The 23,668-nt window shown below is 39.4% G+C and overlaps 1 protein-coding gene across 5 annotated transcripts in view; it reads left to right on the top strand.

Moving 5' to 3' along the window:
- The window catches only part of LOC132396865 (SWI/SNF-related matrix-associated actin-dependent regulator of chromatin subfamily E member 1-related-like), a 48,481-nt gene extending 44,190 nt beyond the window's left edge, over positions 1-4,291 (top strand). For 4 of the 5 annotated variants that reach the window (XM_059974875.1, XM_059974873.1, XM_059974874.1 and 1 more), the window contains one exon: positions 925-4,291. In XM_059974875.1, coding sequence (XP_059830858.1) covers positions 925-937 — 13 coding nt within the window. In that variant the 3' untranslated portion in view covers positions 938-4,291. The remainder of the gene's footprint in view (positions 1-924) is intronic. The other variant, XR_009513154.1, reaches the window with a different exon arrangement.
- The last annotated feature ends 19,377 nt before the right edge of the window (positions 4,292-23,668 follow it).

Raw genomic sequence — 23,668 nt, 5'->3', positions numbered from 1 at the left:
CGGGAAGAAAAAGTTTTAGAGTGGGTGAATCACCAGTGATCGTCTGGGTACATTGTTATCAAAGAAATTATTCGAGTTCAAGCGTTGATATGGGCGGAAAAACACTGTGAGGTCAGTGAAAATTTCAAAGCTATGCGAAGATGCTGCACACGATTTATGAATAAACGTGATCTTGTGTTAAGACAAAAAACAAAGATTGCTCAGAAAATTCCCGCAGGGTGTTTTTTACATTCAAGACCGCTGCTGGATGGAGGAAGCGGGTTAAAGAGATGTGGCATCGATGTCTCGAAGGTTTCAGGAAGGAAAAGTCACTACTTGTCTGGGACATGTTCAAAGCACACTTGTCAGGTGACACAAAAGCAGCATTGAAAGCTGAAAATACAGACACTGCAGTCATCCCCAAAGAATTCATGCATCGACACTGGAATGAATTTGACTCAAAAACAGCCAATAAATACGACCTGTCCTCCGTGTATTTGTTTTTCCAAGGTTGGCACCCTCTGTATAAGCTGGCCCCCTAATTTTAGGACCAAAATTTAGGGCCAAATTCTCGACTTGTACACTGGAATTTACGGTACTTTTGAAGGGAAACTAGCTCATCTATCTCCCCATGTATTGGAGAACATTTGTTACCCACAATATCACCATAACATTTAGCACTACTGTTAGATTAACATTTAGAGTGTTGCAAATGTTAGTTGTTTAAGAGTAAGCCTTTTACCTCCTTGTACCTTGTAATCTATTTCACTTTGTTTTCTTTCTGACAATATGAATTTTCCTGAGGACAGTATTAATACTGTTAAGGTATTTGCTTCATCTGACACACTAGATCACTGGGGTTTTGTACCACCCTTAGAAATGACCAGTGATTGAGAAACTTGTTTTATGTTAATGATCTGATCAAATTGTGTTTTTTCATTTTAGTGATGGACCTTAAAACACCAGGAACTTCATCAGTGAATAAGGTTCAGTGATCCATGTTAGCTGACATCTGAAGTTTCTTTATCTTTTTAAACTTTATAATGTTTTCAGTAACTCCATGAAGAAGGTAGAACTTTTATTTTGGAGTACGGTGCAATTATGGAGAACTACATTTCTACATTACTCAAGATTAAAGTAAGCATATAGAACTCTTTGTCAACTATGGCATCATGCGGGTTGTGACCTCCGAGTTGATTTTTCTAGTTTTTATTAACTTTTATAATTAGTATGTCTTTGTGCATGCATAGTCCATAGATTTAGAAACTGCATTGTAAAATTTACTGCCATTTTGTTATGACTAAATTATGTTTGTATTAATGTTTTGTAGACAAATGTGAAATACTATGTTAGTAAAGGAAGCTAGAGTTTGGTTTGAAAGCAGCCATGAAGGGAGGGATGTAGGCAGTGCCATTTCCACTTCAATGTAGTCATGCTTACAGCCAATAAATATAAGCTAATGATGATTTAACTTCTTGGAGTCAGCTTCAGAGAAAAAACCTGGTAAGATGAAATTCATCACAAACTCAATTCGTTAGGAGATGTGCAGGGTTATTTTCTTTCAGATTTAATTTTTTTGGGGGGGAAAATGTGTTTATCTTGGAACTGGAATTGAGTTTTCTTCCTGGGTGCAGTAGCAGCTGTTTACACGTTTGTGTATTGTGTTTAGAAAGCCTCATATTCTAGGTTATTTTGTGAAATGGTATGTAGTCTTTTGGTAACAACATGAAGTTGTGTTTGGTGTAGTATCTCAATATTATTGGCCCCTGCTACCTTGAAGTAATAAGAAATGCATCTTGGTTTAACTATACTGGGGTCATTAGCATATTTCAGTAATAAGTCCTAAATCAATAGGAAGCTACCATGTATACTCATGCATACTGAGAGGCAGACTTATTATTTCACTGTTTCAACTTAAATTATATTCCTTAAACTGATACACCTGGAAGTGATTGTGTTATAGAGGGAGGATTACATTACAGGAATGTATATTTCTGCCTGAATATTTGAGATTTGTTTAAGCCCACTGAATATTGTCAGACAGCTGTTATCAAGTGTGCAGCTGCTTGGAAATGTTCAAAACCACATGAATACCTGTTATATCTTGGAAAAGTATTGCTGCTGTTAATCAAGATATGCAGTATATATTGAAGCTTCATTTGCTTTTCTCCTGGAATATGCATTTCATCAAAAAATAAATTAAAGGATATTTTTATGGATTTTTTTGATCTGTATAATTACCTAGACCAATGACATTGAGGTTAATTTTAAGGCATCTCATTTCATTCAGATCCATCAAAGAGCAAAGACTAGGGATCAGAAATACTGCTTTGGTGGTGAAAAGTAATAGGATCTCATAAAACACTGATGTTTCTTGTCAGAACCCTTGAAGAAAGTCCAGACCTCCTCCTACGCATAACATCCAGAAGTAGGAAAACAGGGATTTCATTCTTGAGGAAAGACTAAAGACAGAATGCTCTTAAATGTTGCAATGAAATGTTAACAAAAGCTGTTACTGCTTGTGTAACAATCTTCACAGCCATCTGTAGAAGAGCAAAATCCGCATATTATCTTATTGGATTCTTTCCAATGATTGCTAATTGGGCAGTTTCTTAAGATGAATAATTGAAAGTAATTATTCAGGGATTCGTACAGCAAAATATTTCTTAACTCTGGTAGAGTGCTGTAGGTCAGATATAAAATGAGTGGTGTGAGGTATCACTTGTGTGTTGTGGATTATTAAAACTAAGTGGAAGTAGAACAGAACTGTTCTGTAAAGGGAGTATAAGGAGAAGATAGCAAATTATTTTGCATCATTTTCTTTTATCTATTCTTGAATTTTAATATGAAATTGTAATTGACACTACATTTTACTGCTCTAGAGAACATTTGCAATTTGGATTCATTTATGTAGCTGCAAAATTTTACCATTTGTATTGTATAATACTGCCATGATCAGTTTAAAATTATATCATACAAATTACAAAACGATGGTAAACCATAAAACATTTTGCTGCTCTTTGTACTTGCTTCTAATAGCATTTCTACTACCTACATTGTCATGTTTTTTTAAAAAAAATTCAGTACAATTGTTATTTTCCTTTTTTAATATTGCCTGCTTTAAATCCACTTTATAAAATAAATAATGTTCAAGTTTTGTCAAAAACACTATTTACCAATCATCACTTTGAAACTTTAAAAAACTTTAAAAATCCATACTTGGTCTGTCCTAGAGAAGGTGATTATTTTGGAGTTATAACGAAGTAGTCTGTTGCTCCCTTCCATGGTCAATATCTATTGTTAATAAGGTATTTATTTATGCATTATTTCAACTGATGCACTAGTCAGGTCAAAATGACTTCATCCAACCTTGTATATTAAAATTATTTGACATTTTGCTGGCACCCAGAATTACATTTGCCTGTTTTGGCTTTTCACATAGAATTAGAATTTACTTCAGTGTTCATATTTACTTCGTGAAACAACAATTTTTCCCTTTTTATCCTTGGGTATAAAGCATCATCAGTATGTAATTCATTTGTAAAAGAAAATAGGTGATGTGTAGCGCATAAGTATCCCCATTGAACTTTTTTGTTTACAGGTAAATAGAAAATCAGATGGGCTGTATCATAGTTTGTGAAGCACACTTTTCAAAGCGCACCATCCAGGTAATGATTTAGCCCCAGTTGTGGAAAAGGAAAATTTGCCCCTTGCTGTTTGGATTTTTCCCCATGTTATCTAAATTCTGTCATTAGTTTTGTATCCTAACACTTGTAGTTTTCTGTTATTGACAATCTTTAGCATCTTTCTTGTGTCCATTTCTAAGTCATTTGGGCACATGCAACTTCAAATCTTGTATTGATTTAATAGGATGATAGTTATTGTCCAGAAAATGTTTTGATGCATCTAGGTTTAAGGATGAGAGCAGAGCAGCTGATAGAAAGTTGCAATATGTTTACACTGCTCTTTTGTATGGAAATGACAAAAGGAAGCCTTAGCTACATAGCAAAAACTATGTTTGTGATGACAGTGAAATCTTTGGGATCAGTTGTATCGTCTCAAGGATTTATGATGTTATATTTCTATTTAGTAGGGATGCCATTAAGTTTTGTGATTTGATGTACTGTGTTCAGTCTGTATTGCATTAGATTAATTTCATTAAGTAATTTCATTTCCCTCAGTAAATTTGTATTGTTCAAATTATCTACTTGTTTTTATCTGCAAACTTTGTATATTAATTTAATTATGTAGATCAGTTTGTTGATAAAATGTAGCAACTAGATATGTAACACGCAATAAACATCTGATACTGTTTTGTCTCAATAGTCGTTTAATTGTATATTTTTAAAGGAACTTTTGGTAAACTAAATATCATAAACATGGCCAAAGAGTTCTAACAATTATTGAAAGAAATAAATGTTTTCTGAAAGAGATTTATATACCTTTGTTATCTTAAGATTGTCTCAACGTGTTTTGGTACTAATTAAAACTGTTGGTGATTAGGATACTATTGGGAAGTAAAGCTGAGATACGTATGAAAATAGGAAGAGAAGTAGGCTTTAGGGCCTTCAAACCTGTCCTGTGGTTTAATATGATTTTGACTAATTCTATGCTGACCTGAACATTTGTTAATTTGTTTGTATTTATATCAACTTTGTTTTGATACAGAGGTTAATGGGATTATGCCGCACTTCGGGGATTTGAGTACAATCTAGATTTGCTGGGAAGGGCCCTTTATGTGGCCAAAGCAACACAATCAAAATTAACACAAGGCAACTATAGTGATGTACATAAAAATGTCAGAATAATGAACCACCTTGTTCCATGAAAATCGAATCACAAGAAAAAACATAAAGCACAATCTGCAAAGAACTCTTTTTTTAAGCATCAGGCTCTTAAGAAATATAAAGCCAGAAAGAGAACTATTCCACTGTTGGGAGAAATTCCAGCAGCAAAGACCTAAATTTCTGAAGGCATCAAATTTTAACCATGAAAATTTGTTATTTTAAGCAGCTTTTCAATAAAAAAGATGAACTATGAAGGCAAGATAGCCAATAATATAAGACAGGAAGCCAAAAGTTTTTCAGATATATAAAGAGCAAAAGAGAGGCAAGAGTGGATATCAGACTACTGGCAAGGTACTGATTCGGTGGGGGGGGGGAGGGGGAAGAAATAGCGAAGGAACTGAATTAAGTACTTCTGTCTTAACTATGAAAGGCACCAACAGTATTCAAGATGATTGACTGTGTCAGGGAGCAGAAGTGAGTGTAATTGCTAATACTAAGGAGAAGGTGGTTGAGAAGGTAGATCAGTCACCTGGACCATATGGACTACAAACAAGGGTTGTTAAAAGAGTGAAAGCTAAAGAGATTATAGAAACATTGGTCTTTCAAGAATCACTAGATTCTGGAATTGTTCAGGAGGACTAGAAAATTGCAAATGTCACTCCATTATTTTAAGAATGGAGGGAGACAAAATACAGGAAATTATAGGCCAGTTAGCCAGACTTCATGATTGGGAAGATGTTGAGAGACCATTATAAAGCATGTGGTTTCAGGGAATTTGGAGCTATGTGACAAAATAGGCCAAAGTCTGCATGGTTTCCTGAAGGGGCAATCTTGCCTGACAAACCTGTTGGAATTCTTTAAGGAAATAAAAAGCAGAATAGACAAAGTGGAGCCAGTGGATGTTATTTACTTGGATTTTCAGAAGGCCTTTGACAGGGTGCCACATATCAGGCTGCTTAGCAAGAAAGTGAGGGTGTGGGCCTCCATCAGTCAAAGTTGACCCTGGATATTGTGCAAGCCTGGGCAGTACGATATTGAGAGCAAGCCGTTGCCCATGTAGCAAGCTCCCCCTCTCCACACGTCTGATGAACCCAAAGGAACGGCAGAGACCAATACAGTTTGGTACCAGAAGCGTTGCAGGATTTGCCAGCCAGCATTGAACTCAATATAGGACTGCCCTAGGGATTCCAGCTCCGGATTTTTCTTCAGGGTTTACTCCTGAAGCCTTCCCCATGAGTAGGCATAGCCGCAAGGCAGCAGAGGTTTGAGATCAGAGTTTTCCTTCTAGATGAGCTGCCAACCACAGCTGACGACCCTGACAAAGGGCCTCAGCCCAAAATGTTGACTGCCCGACCTGCTGAGTTCATCCAGCTTGTTTGTATGTGCTGACAGAGATCCATCTGCCCAAAGGGACTTTTCAAAGTAACCCACCTTTGCTCCTCTTGTCAGTAGAAACAGTTCTGCCGGGCTTAGTAGGTAAGCTGCATGTGAAGGCCAGGAACTGGACTTGTTTGTCAGAGCTATTTGAGGCGCTCACCATTGGGAGCATTTAATAAGGTGGTGGGAGCATGTCCCCATTAACACCCCCACCTGGCTATAACAACAATGAACCAAGATAAAAGCCAATGGTATTACAGGGAAGATACAAACGTGGATAGAAGATAGGCTGACTGGCAAGAGCCAAAGAGTGGGAATTATGAGGCCTTTTCTGGTTGGCTGCCAGTGACTAGTGGTTTTCTGCAAGGATTGGTGTTGGGACGACTTCTTTTCATGTTATATGTCAATGATTTGGATGACTGAATTGTTGGTTTTGTGGCCAAGTTTGCAGATGACTCAAAGTTAGGTGGAGGGGTAGGTAGTGTTGAGGAAGCAGCAAGTCTGTGGAATTTAGACAGATTAGGAGAATGGGCAGAGAAGTGTAGATGGAATACAGTGTTGGGAAGTGTATAATAATAACTTATTTCTGGAGCACAAGATGAGGTTCAAAATGTTTTACAACGGATAAAGTGCAAACATGAAAATAAAATAAAACAAAAATAATATGAAAATTAAAAAAAAAAGAAAAGATGTCAGTGAAAAGCAAGATTAAATAAATAGGCTTTGAGCTGGCATTTATGTGTCGACTGAGTTTGCATCCTGTTAGTTTGGAGCATTGAATTCAAAGTTTAGAAGTGTAGTTCATAAAAGCTGATCTGCCAATTATCTTTTGAGGGAGATACTTTACTTTTAAGAGACTAACAGAAGAAGTCCTGAAAGCTCAAGCAGGATGTTGAGGCAGAAGTGATCCTGTGATGTGTTCTAGGCACAGGCCTTTAAGAGCTGTAAAAACAAGTAAGATAACTTTAAAATCAATTCTAAAAGATACATGAAGTCATTGCATCCAAGTTAAAGGATGAGAGCAGAGCAGCTGATAGAATGTTCCATTATTTTTACTCTGCTCTTTTGTATGGAAATTACAAAAAGGAACCTTCGCTACATAGCAAAAAAACATGTTTGATGGCAGTGAAATCGGAGATTGTGAATTGTGTTGCATGAATGAAGTCACCAGAGAGAAATACAGGTACAGATATAAAGCAGCTTCTTTACTCGACAAAATAAGGTACTGCAGACATCATATGGAGATGCTTTTGTTGGAAAGGTCAAGCACTACACCCATTTTATGTGCTAAAGATTAAAGAAAATTAAGGCTGATTCGAATAGATCCATATTTACAATCTTCCCACCATCACAGCCGAAACAAGTGTTAATTGCTGTTGCATCCATGAATGGAATTTTGATTGGACTCATGCATATGCAGAATCAGCTAAGTGCTTGTTTCCTGATCTGTGAACCTATTGTTTAGAGCTGAATTAAAATCAAATCCACAATATATGTTCAGATGTGAAGACTGGTAGCCAAAGTCATTTGCTAAATGTAAATGTGATAAACCCAAAATTCACGCTTTACAGTGTAAATATCTAGCAGTGGTATTCTGAATGAATTAAAATATGGTCAAGCATCTTGGTAGAAGGAATAAAGATGTAGATTTTTCTAACTGGTGAGTGAGTTCAGAAATCAGAGGTGCAAAGGGACTTTGGGGTCCTTGTGCAAGATTCCCTAAAGGTCAACTTGCAGGTTTAGTTGGTGGTAAGAAAGGCAAATGTTAGCATTTATTTCGAGAGAACTAGAATATAAAAGCAAGGGTATGGCGTTGGGATTTTAAAATGCATTGTCAGACAGCACTGGAGTACCCTAGCTGTTTTAAACTCCTTATCTAAAAAAATATATGCAGGCATTTTAGATGGTCCAGAGGAGGTTTGGGAGAATAATCCTAGGAATGACTGGGTTAATGTTTGAGGAGCATTTGATGGCTCTAGGCCTATACTCACTGGAGTTTAGAAGAATTGGTGGGGGGGGGGGGGGGGTCGCATTGAAAACTAATGAATGTGGGAAGACTCTACAGATTGGAAGTGGAGATGGATGTTTCCTGTCATAGGTGAGTCTAGGACCAGAGTGCACAGCCTCAGAAAACAAGGATGTCCCTTTGGAACTGAGATGAGGAATTTCCTTAGCCAGGGGTTGGCAAATCTGGAATACGTTGCCACAGATAGCTGTGGAACCATGTCATTTGGTATAGTTAGAGTTTGATAGGTTTTTGATCGATAAGGGCATTAAAGATTACAGGGAATTATAGCTATTGTATTATACTTATAGCCATAATATAGCTATTATTGAAACATGGTTGCAGGAGGGGTGTGATTGGCAACTAAATATTCCTGGATTTTGTTGTTTCAGGTGTGATAGCATCGGAGGGACAAGAGGGGAGGTGTTGCGTTGCTTGTCAGAGGAAATATTACAGCGGTGCTCTGGCAGGATATATTAGAACCCTAGGGAGGCTATTTGGGTGGAATTGAGGAATGAGAAAGGTGTAGTAACACTTATAGGGGTGTATTATAGACCACCTAATGGGGAGCGAGAATTGGAGGAGCAAGTTTGCAAGGAGATAGCAGATATTTGTAGTAAGCACAGGGTTGTGATTGTGGGAGATTTTAATTTTCCACACATAGACTGGGAAGCCCATACTGTAAAAGGGATGGATGGTTTGGAGTTTGTAAAATGTGTGCAGGATAGTTTTTTGCAGCAATACATAGAGGTACTGACTAGAGAAGGGGCAGTGTTCGATCTTCTGTTAAGGAATGAGATAGATCAGGTGATGGAGGTATGTGTTGGGGAGCACTTTGGGTCCGGTGATCACAATGCCATTAGTTTCAATATAATTATGGAGAAAGGTAGGACTGGACCCAGGGTTGAGATTTTTGATTGGAGAAAGGCTAACTTTGAGAAGATGCGAAAGGATTTAGAAGGAGTGGATTGGGACAATTTGTTTTATGGGAAGGATGTAATAGAGAAATGGCGGTCATTTAAAGGTGAAATTTTGAGGGTACAGAATCTTTATGTTTCTGTTAGGTTGAAAGGAAAGGTTAAAAGTTTGAGAGAGCCATGGTTTTCAAGGGATATTGGAAACTTGATTCGGAAAAAGAGATATCTACAATAAATATAGGCAACATGGAGTAAATGAGGTGCTTGAGGAATATAAATAATGTAAGAAGAATCTTAAAAATTAGAAAAGCAAAAAGAAGATACGAGGTTGCTTTTGCAAGTAAGCTGAAAATAAATCTGAAGGGTTTCTACAGTTACATTAATAGCAAAAGGATAGTGAGGGATAAAATTGGTCCCTTAGAGAATCAGAGTGGACAGCTATGTGTGGAGCCAAAAGAGATGGGGGAGATTTGGAACAATTTCTTCAGTATTCACTAAGGAGAAGGATATTGAATTGTGTAAGGTAAGGGAAACAAGTAGGGAAGTTATGGAAACTATGACAATTAAAGAGGAGGAAGTACTGGTGCTTTTAAGGAATATAAAAGTGGATAAATCTCTGGGTCCTGACAGGATATTCAGTAGGACCATGAGGGAGGTTAATGTAGAAATAGCAAGGGCTCTGACAGAAATATTTCAAATGTCATTAGAAACAGGGATGGTGCCGGAGGATTGGGGTATTGCTCACGTGGTTCCATTGTTTAAAAAGGGTTCTAAGAGTAAACCTAGCAATTATAGGCCTGTCAGTTTGACTTCAGCGGTGGGTAAACTAATGGAAAGTATTCTTGGAGATTCTATATATAATAATCTGGATAAACAGCGTCTGACTAGGAACAGTCAACATGGATTTGTGTGTGGTAGGTCATGTTTGACAAATCTTACTGCATTTTTTGAAGAGGTTACGAGGAATGTTGACGAGGGTAAAGCAGTGGATGTTGTCTATATGGACCAGTAAGGCCTTTGACAAGGTTCTGCACAGAAGATTAGTTAGGAAGGTTCAATCGTTAGGTATCAATATTGAAGTAGTAAAATGGATTCAACAGTGGCTGGATGGGAGATGCTAGAGAGTAGTGGTGGATAACTGTTTGTCAGGTTGGAGGCCAGTGACTAGTGGTGAGCCTCAGGGATCTATACTGGGTCCAATGTCTGGATGATGGGGTGGTAAATTGGATTAGTAAGTATGCAGATGATACTACTTGGATAATCAAGTAGGTTTTCAAAGTTTGCAGAGTTTTAAGCCAGTTAGAAGAGTGGGCTGAACGATGGCAGATGGAGTTTAATGCTGATAAGTGTAAGGTGCTACATTTTGGTAGGAATAATCCAAATAGGACATACATGGTAAATGGTAGCGCATTGAAGAATGCAGTAGAATAGAGTGATCTAGGGATAATGGTGCATCTTTCCCTGAATGTGGAATCTCATGTGGATAGGGTGGTGAAGAAAGCTTTTGGTATGTTGGCCTTTATAAATAAGTGCATTGAGTATAGGAGTTGAGATGTAATGTTAAAATTGTACAAGGCATTGGTAAGGCCGAATTTGGAGCATTGTGTACAGTTCTGGTCACCGAATTATAGGAAAGATGTCAACAAAATAGAGAGAGTACAGAGAAGATTTTCTAGAATGTTACCTGGGTTTCAGCACCTAAATTACAGGGAAAGATTGAACAAGTTAGGTCTTTAGTGTAGAAGGTTGAGGGAGGACTTGATAGAGGTATTTAAAATTATGAGGGGGATAGATAGAGTTGACGTGGATAGGCTTTTTCCTTTGAGAGTAGGGGAGATTCAAACAAGAGAACATGAGTTGAGAGTTAGGGGGCAAAATTTTAAGGGTAACAAGAGGGGGAATTTCTTTACTCAGAGAGTGGTAGCTGTGTGGTACGAGCTTCCAGTAGAAGTGGTAGAGGCAGGTTTGGTATTGTAATTTAAAGTAAAATTGGATAGGTATATGGACAGGAAAGGATTGGAGGGTTATGGGCTGAGTGCGGGTCAGTGGGACTAGGTGAGGGTAAGCATTCGGCATGGACTAGAAGGACTGAGATGGCCTGTTACTGTGCTGTAATTGTTATATGGAAAGTGCAGGGGAATGATGTTGAGAGGCACTGTAAATCAGCCATGCTGGAATGACGGAACAGACTCAATGGGCTGAATGGTCTCATTGTCTGGAAAAACAAAAGTTCACCGTTAAGGTGGGCATATCTACAAGCCATATTGGATGGGGACTGAGGTTGATAAGGTAGGTGGCAAGGAATGGTGAGAATTGTGGACATCGGGGTGTCCCTCATGGGCTTGAGTCTTTGGGAGAAGTAGCCCAGGTTGGTGGGGGGGTGGGGGTGGAGGGTTTGGTGGGGAGATGAGATGAGCAGGATGGTGGAGATTAAATAATCCAAAGTAAGAACAGAATTTGACCTAATAGTGAATCTCAATTAGGGGTTTCAAAGCAAGAGCTGAACTTGTCTCAAGAGCATCAAACAATTGGATCTCTTGGAACAACCAGTATACTTCCTATAGTGCTACACCCATAGAGATTAACTCTGCATTTAGTGAAGGGTGAATCCTGCCCAGCTAACTTCCTGGAGTGCTTTGAAACAACTCTAAAATAAGTTTTCATGGTTGGGAAAATCTATTAACACTGAGGGAAAAATGTATTACATGAACGCATTTGTAGGCATTTATAGCCAATGTTAGTATTTTGCAGAGTTAAAGCTTGTTTGTTTACAGATAGAAGCCAGCTGCAACCCATTCTTAGTAGCAAGAGCACTTTACCTTATTCATTGCTGTCTGTCTGCAGGGTCCAAAGAATCTGATTTTATCTGCCGATAAGAATTGGAGTGATTTTCTCCAATCCTGAGAAAATCAAAAGTGATTAGTAGTTGATGTTAAATTATGGTAAACCCATAAACACCAAAATAATTAAGTGCTTACAAAGAGAATGAGTCTGCCATGATATAAAACTATTCAGATTTTGGATTAAAATCATCCTTTATATATTTAAAACACATGATATTACTGTATCTAATCAAACCAAAAATTGCTTCTATTATAAGCCAAGAAACAAACTGCATTCAAAGTAAATTTATTATCAAAGTACTGTACATATATGTCAGCATATGTACATTTGAGATTCATTTGAAACAACAAAAAATAAAAGAAACCAAGCAAAATAATAATAAAAAAAAATAAATCAGCAATTGGGCTGAGTGATGTTATCCCTTCTGGTTCAAGCATCTGATTGTCGAGTGTTAATAACTGTTCTTGAAACTGATGTTGTGACCTTGAGGCTCCTGTGCCTCCTTCCTGGGTGCAGTAGTGAGATGAAAGCATAGTCTGAAAGGCAGGGGTCCATGATGATGGATGCTGCCTTCCTGTGACAGAACTGCATAAAGTCCAAAGTAAAATTTATTATTGAAGTACATACATGTCACCACTCACAACCCTGAGGTTTCTTTTTCTCTATGTAAATATTCTCAGTGATGATGGACCGGGCTGTATCCACTACTTTTTGTAGGCTTTTCTGTTCAAAGCCATTGGTGTTTCTAAATCAAGCCATGATGTAACCAGGCAATATACTCTCCATTGTATATCTATGGAAGTCAAACTGCTAAGAAAGTGGAATCACCGCTATGCTTTCTTTGTAATGGCCCTTATATGCTGGACCTAGGAGAGATTCCTTGAAATGATAACACCAATGAATTTAAAGTTGCTGACCATCTACACCTTTGTTACCCTGATGTGGACTGGCTTATGGGCCTCTGGTTTCCTCATCCTAAGTTCAATAATCTGCTTTGTCTTGTTGACATTGTGTTAGAGGTAGTTGTGGAACCACTCAAACAGATTTTTAATCTCCCTCCCATAGGCTGATATGTCACCATCTTTGATTTGGCCAGTGACTGCGGTATCATCAGCAACTCTTATAATCCCTTTCCATAAATAATGAGCATGTAACTGTTTGACTAATTATTAACCAAGCAGACCAGATATTGACTAATGTTTAGAACTTACATTGAAACAAAAAATCTGTGAAGCAATAAACTTGCATAAACCAGAAAGATACCAATTTAGAAGTAAGTCTTCTAACTGCATGTTAATACGCATGCAGAAAGAGAGTGCAGATAAGTGATGGAATGTTCCCTCTTTCAGATTGTATTTCATTATTCTGATTTTACAGTACCAAATTCATGCAGGTGAATATGGCTTTCTAGTGTGGTAATGCATTTTACAGGATTTTGTTGGAGAGTCCGTTGGACCTGACTCCTCTGTGCTCATTAACATTGAATGCAGCCCTTTCTCTGGACACTAAGTTTTTTTTTACTTTGCATTCTCGTTACCCTTTCAAGAGACCTCTATACAACATAGAACAGTATAGCATAGTACCGGTTTCCCCCGCTATTCGAAGGTAGAGCATTCCTATGAAATGTTTTGTAAGCTGGAATATCGTTAAGTGAAGAAGCAATTGCCATTTATATGGGAAAAATTTGTGAGCGTTCGCAGACCCAAAAAATAACCCATAAAACCTAAAATAACAGTAACATATACTAAAAGCAGGAATGATCTGATAAATACACAGCTTATATAATGGAGGAATAGTTTTCTGTAATTATTGCAGCACTGTCCACCGCAGCGAACATCTCATGCAAGCGCTCTCGGCAGCACTCGCGGCAAAAACACACGGCACAATGCTCCCGGCAGAAGCACTCTTAACAGTAACCTTTAAGCTGTGAAGCTACCAAGTAACATATAAAAATACACAGCCTGTATAAAGTAGAAATAATGTATGTACAGTGTAGTTTCACTTACTGGAATCAGGAAGATAGTGAGCACACTGACAATGGTGTGTCAGGCTGAGTCGTCGGAGGTTGGGGTGGTGGAAAGTAGAGGAGACTGGGGTATCATGTCATCTCATCGTCATTTATTTCCATCAGGGCAGGCAGGTCACCTATGTCTGCCTGCCTCGATGTCGAAGGTTGAGTTTCGTTGTCTGCTGTGGCTAATGTGGAAGGCTTGAAAAACAACAGAATGCTTGACTGCTTAGCCTCACGCATTTTTGTATCATACAGTTTGTTGTAAGCACTCAAACCATCCTGCAAATATGACCTAAACCTACGTCCCCTTTCAAAATTAAAGTCGTACTTTTCTGCAACCATTGCAGCGTTGTCAATCGCAGTGGAAATCTCACGTAAGCACTTCACGTTCAATTCCTGGGCGACTTCACTTTCGGGCCATTGGGTACTGTGTTCAGTTTCAATTGTTATCCTTTCCTCTTCATCTCTCAGTTCTTGGTCATGGGATGCCAAAACCTCTTCAACATCTTCATCAACTTCCACAAACCCTTAGCCAAACTCACTATATCCTTACTTTGTTCACCACGATCGAAACGCTTAATTATGTCTAGTTTTATGCTAAGTGTAACACCCTTATATGCTCTTTTATGCTTTTCCGATACCTTAGAACTCATCTTGCTAACAAAATAAATTGACATGAAGTACAGATGCTCACAGGCACGTGTTCAAGCAATGCTGGCTAGAATGCAGTTCCGGGGGAGGAGCTTGGCTGCTCGGGGCACGCGTTGCCTTTTTTCATAACAGTGAAAACACCTGTTAGCGAAAACAGGTAACTAATGTAGGTCTTTTGTAACAGTGAGGTGATGTAGAGCAAGCGCTTGAAAAACAGGGGACACCTGTACAGGCCTTTTCGCCCACAATGTTGAGCTGACACTTTAAGATCAATCTAACCCTTCCCTCCCACGTGGCCTTCAATTTTTCTTTCATCTACATGTCTGTCTAAGAGTCTCTTTAATGTGCTTAATGTATCAGCCTCTACTACCATCCCTGGCAGTTGCTCCACGTACCTACCACTCCCTGTAAATAAAACTACCTCTGACATCACTCCAAACACCTTAAAGTTATGCCCCCTCATATAAGCCATCCCAAAAACCAAGAAGAACAATTTGCCTGAATTAGGTTATTATCTATTGACTATATATTATCTATTGACCTTCAGTAAGACCATAAGATATGGGTGTAGGGTTAAGCCATTTGATCCGTCAAGTCTGCTCTGCTATTTCATCATGGCTGATCCATTTTCCTTTCAGCCACAATCTGTTGCCTTCTGCCATATACTGAATGACTTGGCCTCCACAGCCACCAGTGGCATGATTTCCACAGATTCCTCACTCTTTGGCTGAAGAAATTTCTCCTCATCTCTGTTCTAAATAGACATCCCTCTATTCTGATGCAGTGCCCTCTGGTCTTAGACTCCCCGACCATAGGAAACATTCTCTCTAAGTCTACTCTAGCAAGGCCTTTCAACATTTGATAGTTTCACTGAGATTCCCCCCTCATTCTTCCGAATTCCAGGTGAATACAGGCCTAGAGTCATCAAACGCTCCTCATATGATAAGACTTTCAAGTCCAGAATTATTTTCGTGAACCTCCTTTGAACCATCTCCATGTAAGCACATCCTCTCTTTAGATAAGGTCCCAGAACTGCTCACAATACTCCAAATAAGGCTCCCCAGCACTTATAAAGCCTTAACATTAAATCCTTACTTTTATATTCTAATCCTCTTGAAATAAATGCCAAAACATTAATCTTCCTTGCCACTGACTCAATCTGCAAATATACCTTTAGGAAATCCTAAATCCCTATCTCCCTCAGATTTTTGAATTCTCTCTCCATTTTGAAAATAGTCCATGTTTTTATTTCTTCTACCAAAGTGCATGACCATACACTTCGTGACACTGAACTCCATCTGCCACTTCTTTGCCCTTTGTTTTAATCTATTTATGTCCTTCTGTAGACCCTCTGCCTCCTCAGCACTAACTGCTGCTCCACTTATCTTCATATTGTTCACAAACTTTGCCACAAAGCCATCAATTCCATCATCCAAATCATTGACATATTGTGTAAAAAGAAGCGGTCCCAACACAGACCTCTGTGGAACGCCACTAATCACCGGCAGCCAACCAGAAAAGGTGCTCTTTATGTCTCCTGCCTCCTGTCTCTTTGTTTCCTACTCTTTTCATGCTAGTATCTTTCCATGTTAATACCATGGACTCTTAACTTGTGAAGCAGTCTCACATTTGGCATCTTGTCTTTTGAAAGTCTAAAAATTCCAACAGTTGTGTCAGGCAAGATTTTCGCTTACCATGCTGGCCACGGCCTATTTTATCCTGATCTCCAGGTATCCCAAAGCCACATCTTTAACAATCAATTTCAATATCTTCCCAACCACTGAGGTCAGGTTAACTGGCCTATAAGTTCTTCTCTTCTGCTTCTCTCCCTTCTTGAACAGTGGAGTGGCATTTGTAGTTTTCCAGTCCTCCAGAAACATGCCAGAATCCATTGATTCTTGAAAGATTAATACTAATATCTCCACAATCTCTTCAACCACATCCTTCAATACTACAATTCCAAGCAAGTTCTTCCCCAAACTCTGAGATGTGGAAGTTAAGACTTCCCTCCACAACTTGCTGCTCAGCTTCAAGGTCAACAGACCATAATCAGTAAGGATAGGAGCAACACTTCTAAACACTGCTGTTACACAAGGTTACATCCTCAGCCCTCTACACCTTGAACACTTATGACTGCATGAGCAGATTCTGCTCTTGCTCCATCTGTAAATTTGCAGATGATGCCACTGTAGTGGGCTGTATCACAAATAACCGTGAGTCGGATACAGGAAGGAGATAGAGAGCTTAGTAAGACAATGTCATGACAACAACTCTTCCCTCAATTTCAGCAAAACAAAAGAGCTGGTCACTGACTTCAGGAAGGAGTCAATGGCACATTCTCCTGTCAACCTCAGTGGTACTGAGGTTGAGAGCATTAGGATCTTAAGAGTGATCATCAGCAATAGACTGTCCTGGTTCATCTAGGAGAAACACCACAGCACCTTCCTCAGGAGGCTAAAGAAATTTGGTATGTCCCTTTTAGCTCCAATCAATTTTTATTATGCACCGTCGAGAGCATCCTATCCAGTTGCTTCACAGCTTTTATGGAAACTGCTCTGCTCATGGCTTTCGGAAACTGCCGAGAGTTGTGGACACAGCACGTCACAGAAAAAGGTCTGTCCTCCATGGACTCTGTCTACACTTCCCGTTGCCTCAGTAAAATAGCCAGTGTAATCAACAATCCCACCTACCCAGACATTCGCTCTTCTCTCCTCCAGAAAGCAGAAGATACAAAAGCCTGAAAGTACATATCATCAGTCTCAAGGACAGCTTCTGTGATTTCCTAGTATTATAAAATGGACTCAACCTCACAAACTTCTTCGTTATGACCTTGCACCTGATTGTCTATGGCATTGCACTTTCCACGTCACTGTTACACTTTGTTTTGCATTCTGTAATTAATTTACCTTGTACTATCTCAGCGCACCCTGGTACATGTGACATGAAGAGACCAGATTCAGATCAGGTTCAATTTCATTTACTTATCACATACAATTCAAAACATACAATGAAATGCCTTAATAAACAACACAACCTATGGATGTCCATAAGATTTGCCACACATTCCGGTGCTCAGCAGAGCAACAGCAACAAAACAGCAAAAGCAAAACAAACTCCTTTCTTCTCTCCCATCCACATACCTACGCCATCACATATACAGACGATCCACAAACCCCAGGAGAGGAGGCCTCCAGCCTCCACTGGACTCGCGGATATGCAGAAATCAAGCCTCCAAGTTCTCCAGTCGACTCACAGACACTTGACTTTGGGTTTCCAGACTTCTGATTGGCCTTTGGGTTTTGATCTTCATTTTTTACCAAAGGACTCGCCAATGGCAGGACCCCAAATTCTAGGTCTCGAGCTTGGGTCTTAATGATAATGGGACACTGGATTCAGGCTTCAAACAGCAGGGTCCCCAAAGACAGAACCCCGAATTTGAGACTTGACGACTCACATACCGAGGGAGTCAATGGCTCTCATACCTCCTGTTTGCGTGGAGTCCTGATCCCGCTAATCCCACAAGGAATTTGTTGAACTGGGGTGGGAGGTGGCTCATCAGCCCCCATCCTTACTGGTTTTCATCTATAGCACTTGCTGGTTGAACATCTGTTCATGAATGTCCTTTATCTAGTTGCTGCTGGCCTTTAAACATAAACTATAAAATGGAAGTCTAGACTCTGGCCTGACCTCTAACTCCTCACATCCCTGTTCTAAACCCTGACTTGACCCCTAACTCCCATCTCTATCCATAAAAGCATCCCTCCGAACTTAAAAAAAAACAGCTAAATCTAAGCCAAAACTCTGATGGAAATTGCAGCTCGGTGCCATCTTGACCAGAAGGTCAATAATAAGACTACTTATGTCTTCTAATGTTGTGAATCAATTTGCTGTCTTATTTGCATAGTCTTCCCATTCCATCCTTGTCTATTTAATTTGGCTGCAAGTCACTAATACAGACATGAGAAAATCTGCAGATCCTGGAAATCCAAAGGAACACACACAAAGTACCGGAGGAACTTAGCTGTCAGGCATCAACTAAGGAAATGAGAAAAAAGTTGTTGTTTCGGGCTGAGGTCCATCTTCAGGATTGAGAAAGAGAGGGGAAGATGCCCGAATTAAAAGGTGTGGGGTGTGGAAAGAGGCTAGCTAGAAGGTAATTGGTGAGCCCAGGTGTATGGGAAGGGTCAAGGGCTGGAGAGGAAAGAATCTGATAGGAGAGGAGAGTGGACAATAGTAGAAAAGGAAGAAAGAGGGGATCCAGGGGAAGTAATAGGCAGGTGAGAAGAAGTAAAAGGTCAGATTGGGGAATGGGGGGGGGGGGGTGAATTTTGTTCACTGAAAGGAGGAATAATGTTCATGCCATCAGGTTGGAGGGTACCCAGATAGAATATGTATTGTTCTTCCACCTTGAGGGTAGTCTCATCTTCGTGCAAGAGGATGCCATGGATCGACAAGTTGGAATGGGAATGGGAATCTGAATCACTAATACCGATGCTGCCTCTGTGCTGAATTGGATTTAGTGGGTGGCTTGATTGGTAGTAGCTTTATTTTTGATCACTCCACTGGCTAAACTGCACTGCTCGGGGAGTTGAAAGGAAGCAGGGAAAGGTAAAAGTTATGTTGGAGCAAAGGCTGTATGATTGTTGAAATTACTGAGGGACAAATAGTGAGAAATATATGGATACTATTATCTTTAATTGTTTGGGTTTCGCTATTGATCATAATCTCAATAACAGATACTCCAAGAATAGCCAGAACACTGTGGGTTAGGAAATGCAAGCAAGCCTACTCTAGTGATAGCATGTGCTGCCTTCATTTGTACCTTGTCTGCTGTAAGAGGTGCCTTTGCTTTGGCAGGGTGGCTAGCATGCATGGAATAAATGCATAAATCATTATCTAATTCCCACACCTATTATCAGCGACTTCCTAGTTCAAATACCATTCTCTGAAGACTCTTAGCAGGCCACCCTTCTGCCTTCATTTACAAGAAACAAATTAGATACTTCTTCAAATTAATAAACTGGGCATTATGGTGGGTGTGCAAATAGTTTTCTTGAGTACTTCTACTTGTACAATTTACAAGGTAAATTCAGAATGAGAGTGTGAAGTAAATGAACAGTCTGAATGCATTCTGATACCAGCAGAGTGAAAACATAAACCAGTTGGCATATAGCTGTAACAAAATATTTTAAATTGTTCTATAATTTTGCAGCTACAGGATATCCTTAAAAACAATCAATCAAGCCAAGATCCCTGGAGATTTAGGTCTTTAGTAAATCAGAATATTGTATTTCATTCTTATTAATGATCCAACAAACTATATGATGTGAATCCAGGCATTTTCTTTCAATCTGCTGACATGGAAAAACAAGAGGATTTTAAAAAATGTGTTCCTTTAAGTACATTCTGTGGTCTGAAGGCAAAAACGTTTACTGTGTTTTGAATTGGTAATGGTGAGAGTCATAACATTCATTATTTTCAAGAAGTGTATTGAATATCATGTGGAAACATAGAATTTAATCTCAGAGGTATCTCGCTCTGCCATAGGCCACACATTAACAGTTGTAACTGATATTGATAGCAACCCAGCGAGTGTATGCATGCATGTCATGTTGCAGTGCTACAAGGCTGTTGCACTCGCAGGTTAGCATATTCTTAAAATGTAATTCTCCTTAGGCAGTACTTTGCAGTTGAGGATAACTTGCTTCCACTCTAGTTTTGTGAATGATGAGGCCTATACCGCCACTGCAAACTATTCCACTGAAGGAACTGGAGGTGCATGAGGTGAGCTTGCGGCAGAGAGTTTGTGAGATGATACAACACTGTCACTCACCTAAGGCACCTGTGCACTCCCAATGCATGAACTCAAATTCCTCAATACCATCCTGAACACTCCTCCACCTTAAGTGGTTGTGGACCAGAGACTCCCAGAAATCACAGGAAATGTCGTATTTCTTCAAGGAGGTTCTTTGCACATCCTTGAATCTGTTCCCCCATGCCATCAGTGCAAGCTAATGACCACTCTAGCCATGGAAAAACCTTTATGAATATGGTTTTTATCATTTCCTCGAATCTTGGCAAGGAAACCCAATCCAGAAATACACTCAAAATACTGGAGGAACTCAGCAGGCCGGTCAGCATTTATGGAAAGGAATAAACAGTTGATGTTTCGGGCCAGGGGTCTGGAAGAAGTATTCCGGCCTGCAATGTTGACTGTTTATTCATTTCCTTAGCTGCTAGCTGACCTGCTGAGTTCCTCTAGCATTTTGTGTGTGTTGCTTTGGATTTCCTGCAACTGCACACTGGTTCATATTCATGGCCCTCATGTTACCTTTAAACTTCCCCCTTTTAACCTTAAAAACATGTCCGCTGGTTTCTACCCTGGGGAAAAGTTTCTGACTGTTTATCCCATTTTTGTCTCCTCCTCAGCCTCTGATTCTCTAGGAAGAAGAACCCAAGTTTTTCCAACTTTTCCTTATAGCTTGTAGCTTCTAATCCAGGCAGCATCCTGGTGAATGTCTTTGGCACCCTTTCCACAGTCTGCACATGTTTCTTATAAGGCTGACTTGTCCCTAAGCAGGCCATGTCTTTCCAAATGGGCATAGATATTATTCTCCAATAGTTTCTCTACCACTGACATAAAGCTGAATTGCCTATAATTACCTTGATTTCCCTATTTCCCTTCTTGATCAATTGCTACTGTCCAGTCCTCTATGAGCTCACCTGTGCTAGTGGTCAGTATTCAACATAAGGAGACATTCAAGACAACCCTCGTGGGAGAATCTCTCTGAACTAAATGTATACTAAGTTTTTATACTCTTCAGCAAAATAATAGCAGCAGGTGATAACTACAATTTTAGTAGAGAGAGTTACATATTTCTAGTTATGGACAAATGGTTCCATAGAATTACATATTTATAATGGGGCACATCTTAACTTGATTGGGGAGCATGCCTCGTGAGAATAGGTTGAGTTAACTGATGTTTTCCCCTTAGAGAGACTGAGGATGAGAGGTGACCTGATAGCGTATAAGATAATGGGAGTCACTGATCGTGTGGACAGCCAGAGGCTTTCTCCCAGGGCTGAAATGACTAACATAAGGGGGCATAGTTTTAAGGTGCTTGGAAGAAGGTACAAGGGGAAAGTCAGGGGTAATTTTTTTACACAGAAAGTGGTGATGTATGGAATGCACTGCCAGCGACAGTGGTGGAGGCGAATACAATAGGGTCTTTTAAGAGCCTCTTAGATAGGTACATGGAGGTTAGAAGAATGGAGGGCTGTGTGATAGGGTAATTCTAGGCAGCTTCTAGAGTAGATCACATGGTCGGCACAACATTGTAGGCCGAAGAGCCTTTAATGTGCTGTACATTTCTATAATTCTATGAAGATGCATTTTCCAGGTAGTTATAAAAGATATCAGTATTTAAGCTGTCTCAGTGATAGAGACAGAGAGATAGAGAAAAGGGGGCAGCTGTTGGAAATGGACCAGACAAATTTGAGGGCAGGATGGAAGTTGGAGGCAAAGTTGATGAAGTAATTTATTAAACTTTATCATGGCTCTTTTTAATACTTGGTGTTTTCACTAAAGACTAGAATCCAATATGCTGTATTAAGGTTCTTCATATATTTTTTTTACATATGTCCCCAGTAATTCTGACTGCATCTAACGGTTTCATTGTGTTTCCTCATTCTGCCAAAATGTATCATGTAAACTTTTCCATGCTAAATTTCCTTATGTGTATAATGCTTGTTTTACCAAACTATTGAAACCCTCCCCAAATCTGTCACTGTGCTTGTTATTTTAAGTTCCTAACATAAGCAGTGATGCTGACATGGACTCCCATAAAAAGTCCTTCCATCTAGAAAACTACAGTTCAGCACTACTCACTTCAACGCATCCTTCACTTCCCCGAAATTCATTTAATACCACGGGATGGATCTTTGCTTTTGTTCTTAAGAGAAGAGAGATTTAACAAATGTTTAAAAGAATAATTTTTAAAATTAAGTAAATGGAAACTAACAGTTTACCTAAAACATACTAAAATGCTTTAAAAGAATAAAACATTTATTAGACAAATTTTGTAAACAAGATACTTCTGCTTGCCGTCTGAATACATCAGCTTTTACTGAATACACAAATGCTCATTGCGTAGAGTTGAGAGTATGTATGTACAAGCAGCTCAGCAGCTTAGTTTGTGTTCTGCCTTCAGATTTGGTGGCCGATCCAACAGCAGATCATGTGGTTAGATGCACTGGTGTTTTGCGTCCAGCCCGTCTTGGTGCAAAGTCCGGGGACGAAGGTCAGTACAAGCTGACCGCTATGTTATTGATAACTGCTGGTTTTCTTAGGAGCTATACAGCCAGTAAGTCATAGAAATCTACAGCACAGAAACAGGCATTTTGGCCCATCCTGTACATGCTGAACCACTTAAGCTAGCTAGTCCCATTGACCACCATCTGGACCATAGCCTTCACACTCTTCCCACCCATGGACATATCCAAAGTTCTCTTGAATGTTGAAATCAAAACCGCAATCACTACTTGCACTGGCAGCTTGTTCCACATTCTTACCACTCCCTGAGAGAAGAAGCTTCCCCTCACATTCCCCTTAAACATTTCACCTTTCACCCTTAACTCATGACCTTTGGTTGTAGTCTCACCCATGCTCAGTGGAAAAAGCCTGCTTGCATTTGACCCATCTTTACTCCTCAAAATTTCCGATACCTCCATCAAATCTCCCCTCAATCTTCTATGTCCTGGGAAATAAAGTTCTAACCTAATCAATCTTTCCTTATGACTCAGGTTCTCCAGTCCCAGCAACATCCTTGTAAATTTTCTCTGTACTCTTTCAATCTTAGTTATATCTTTCCTGCAGGTATGTGACCAAAACTGCACACAATACTCTGAATTAAGCCTCACCAATGTCTTACACAGCAGTTGTACAGCAAGTACTACATTCCAGCCCATTGGTGTATGATCCTATGTACCTTTGTTCTAGTCACTATATCATATTTTCAATGGGCAGCTTTGCAATGTAATGGGGATTATTGTGTTCAATTTTGCAAGCAAAAATTTTATGTTAGAAATCAAATAAAAA

The sequence above is a fragment of the Hypanus sabinus genome, chromosome 7, assembly GCF_030144855.1.
Source record: "Hypanus sabinus isolate sHypSab1 chromosome 7, sHypSab1.hap1, whole genome shotgun sequence".
NCBI classification, from domain to species: domain Eukaryota; kingdom Metazoa; phylum Chordata; class Chondrichthyes; order Myliobatiformes; family Dasyatidae; genus Hypanus; species Hypanus sabinus.
The sequence above is the reverse complement of the archived record's forward strand: the minus strand, read 5'-3'. Positions and strand labels throughout refer to the sequence as shown.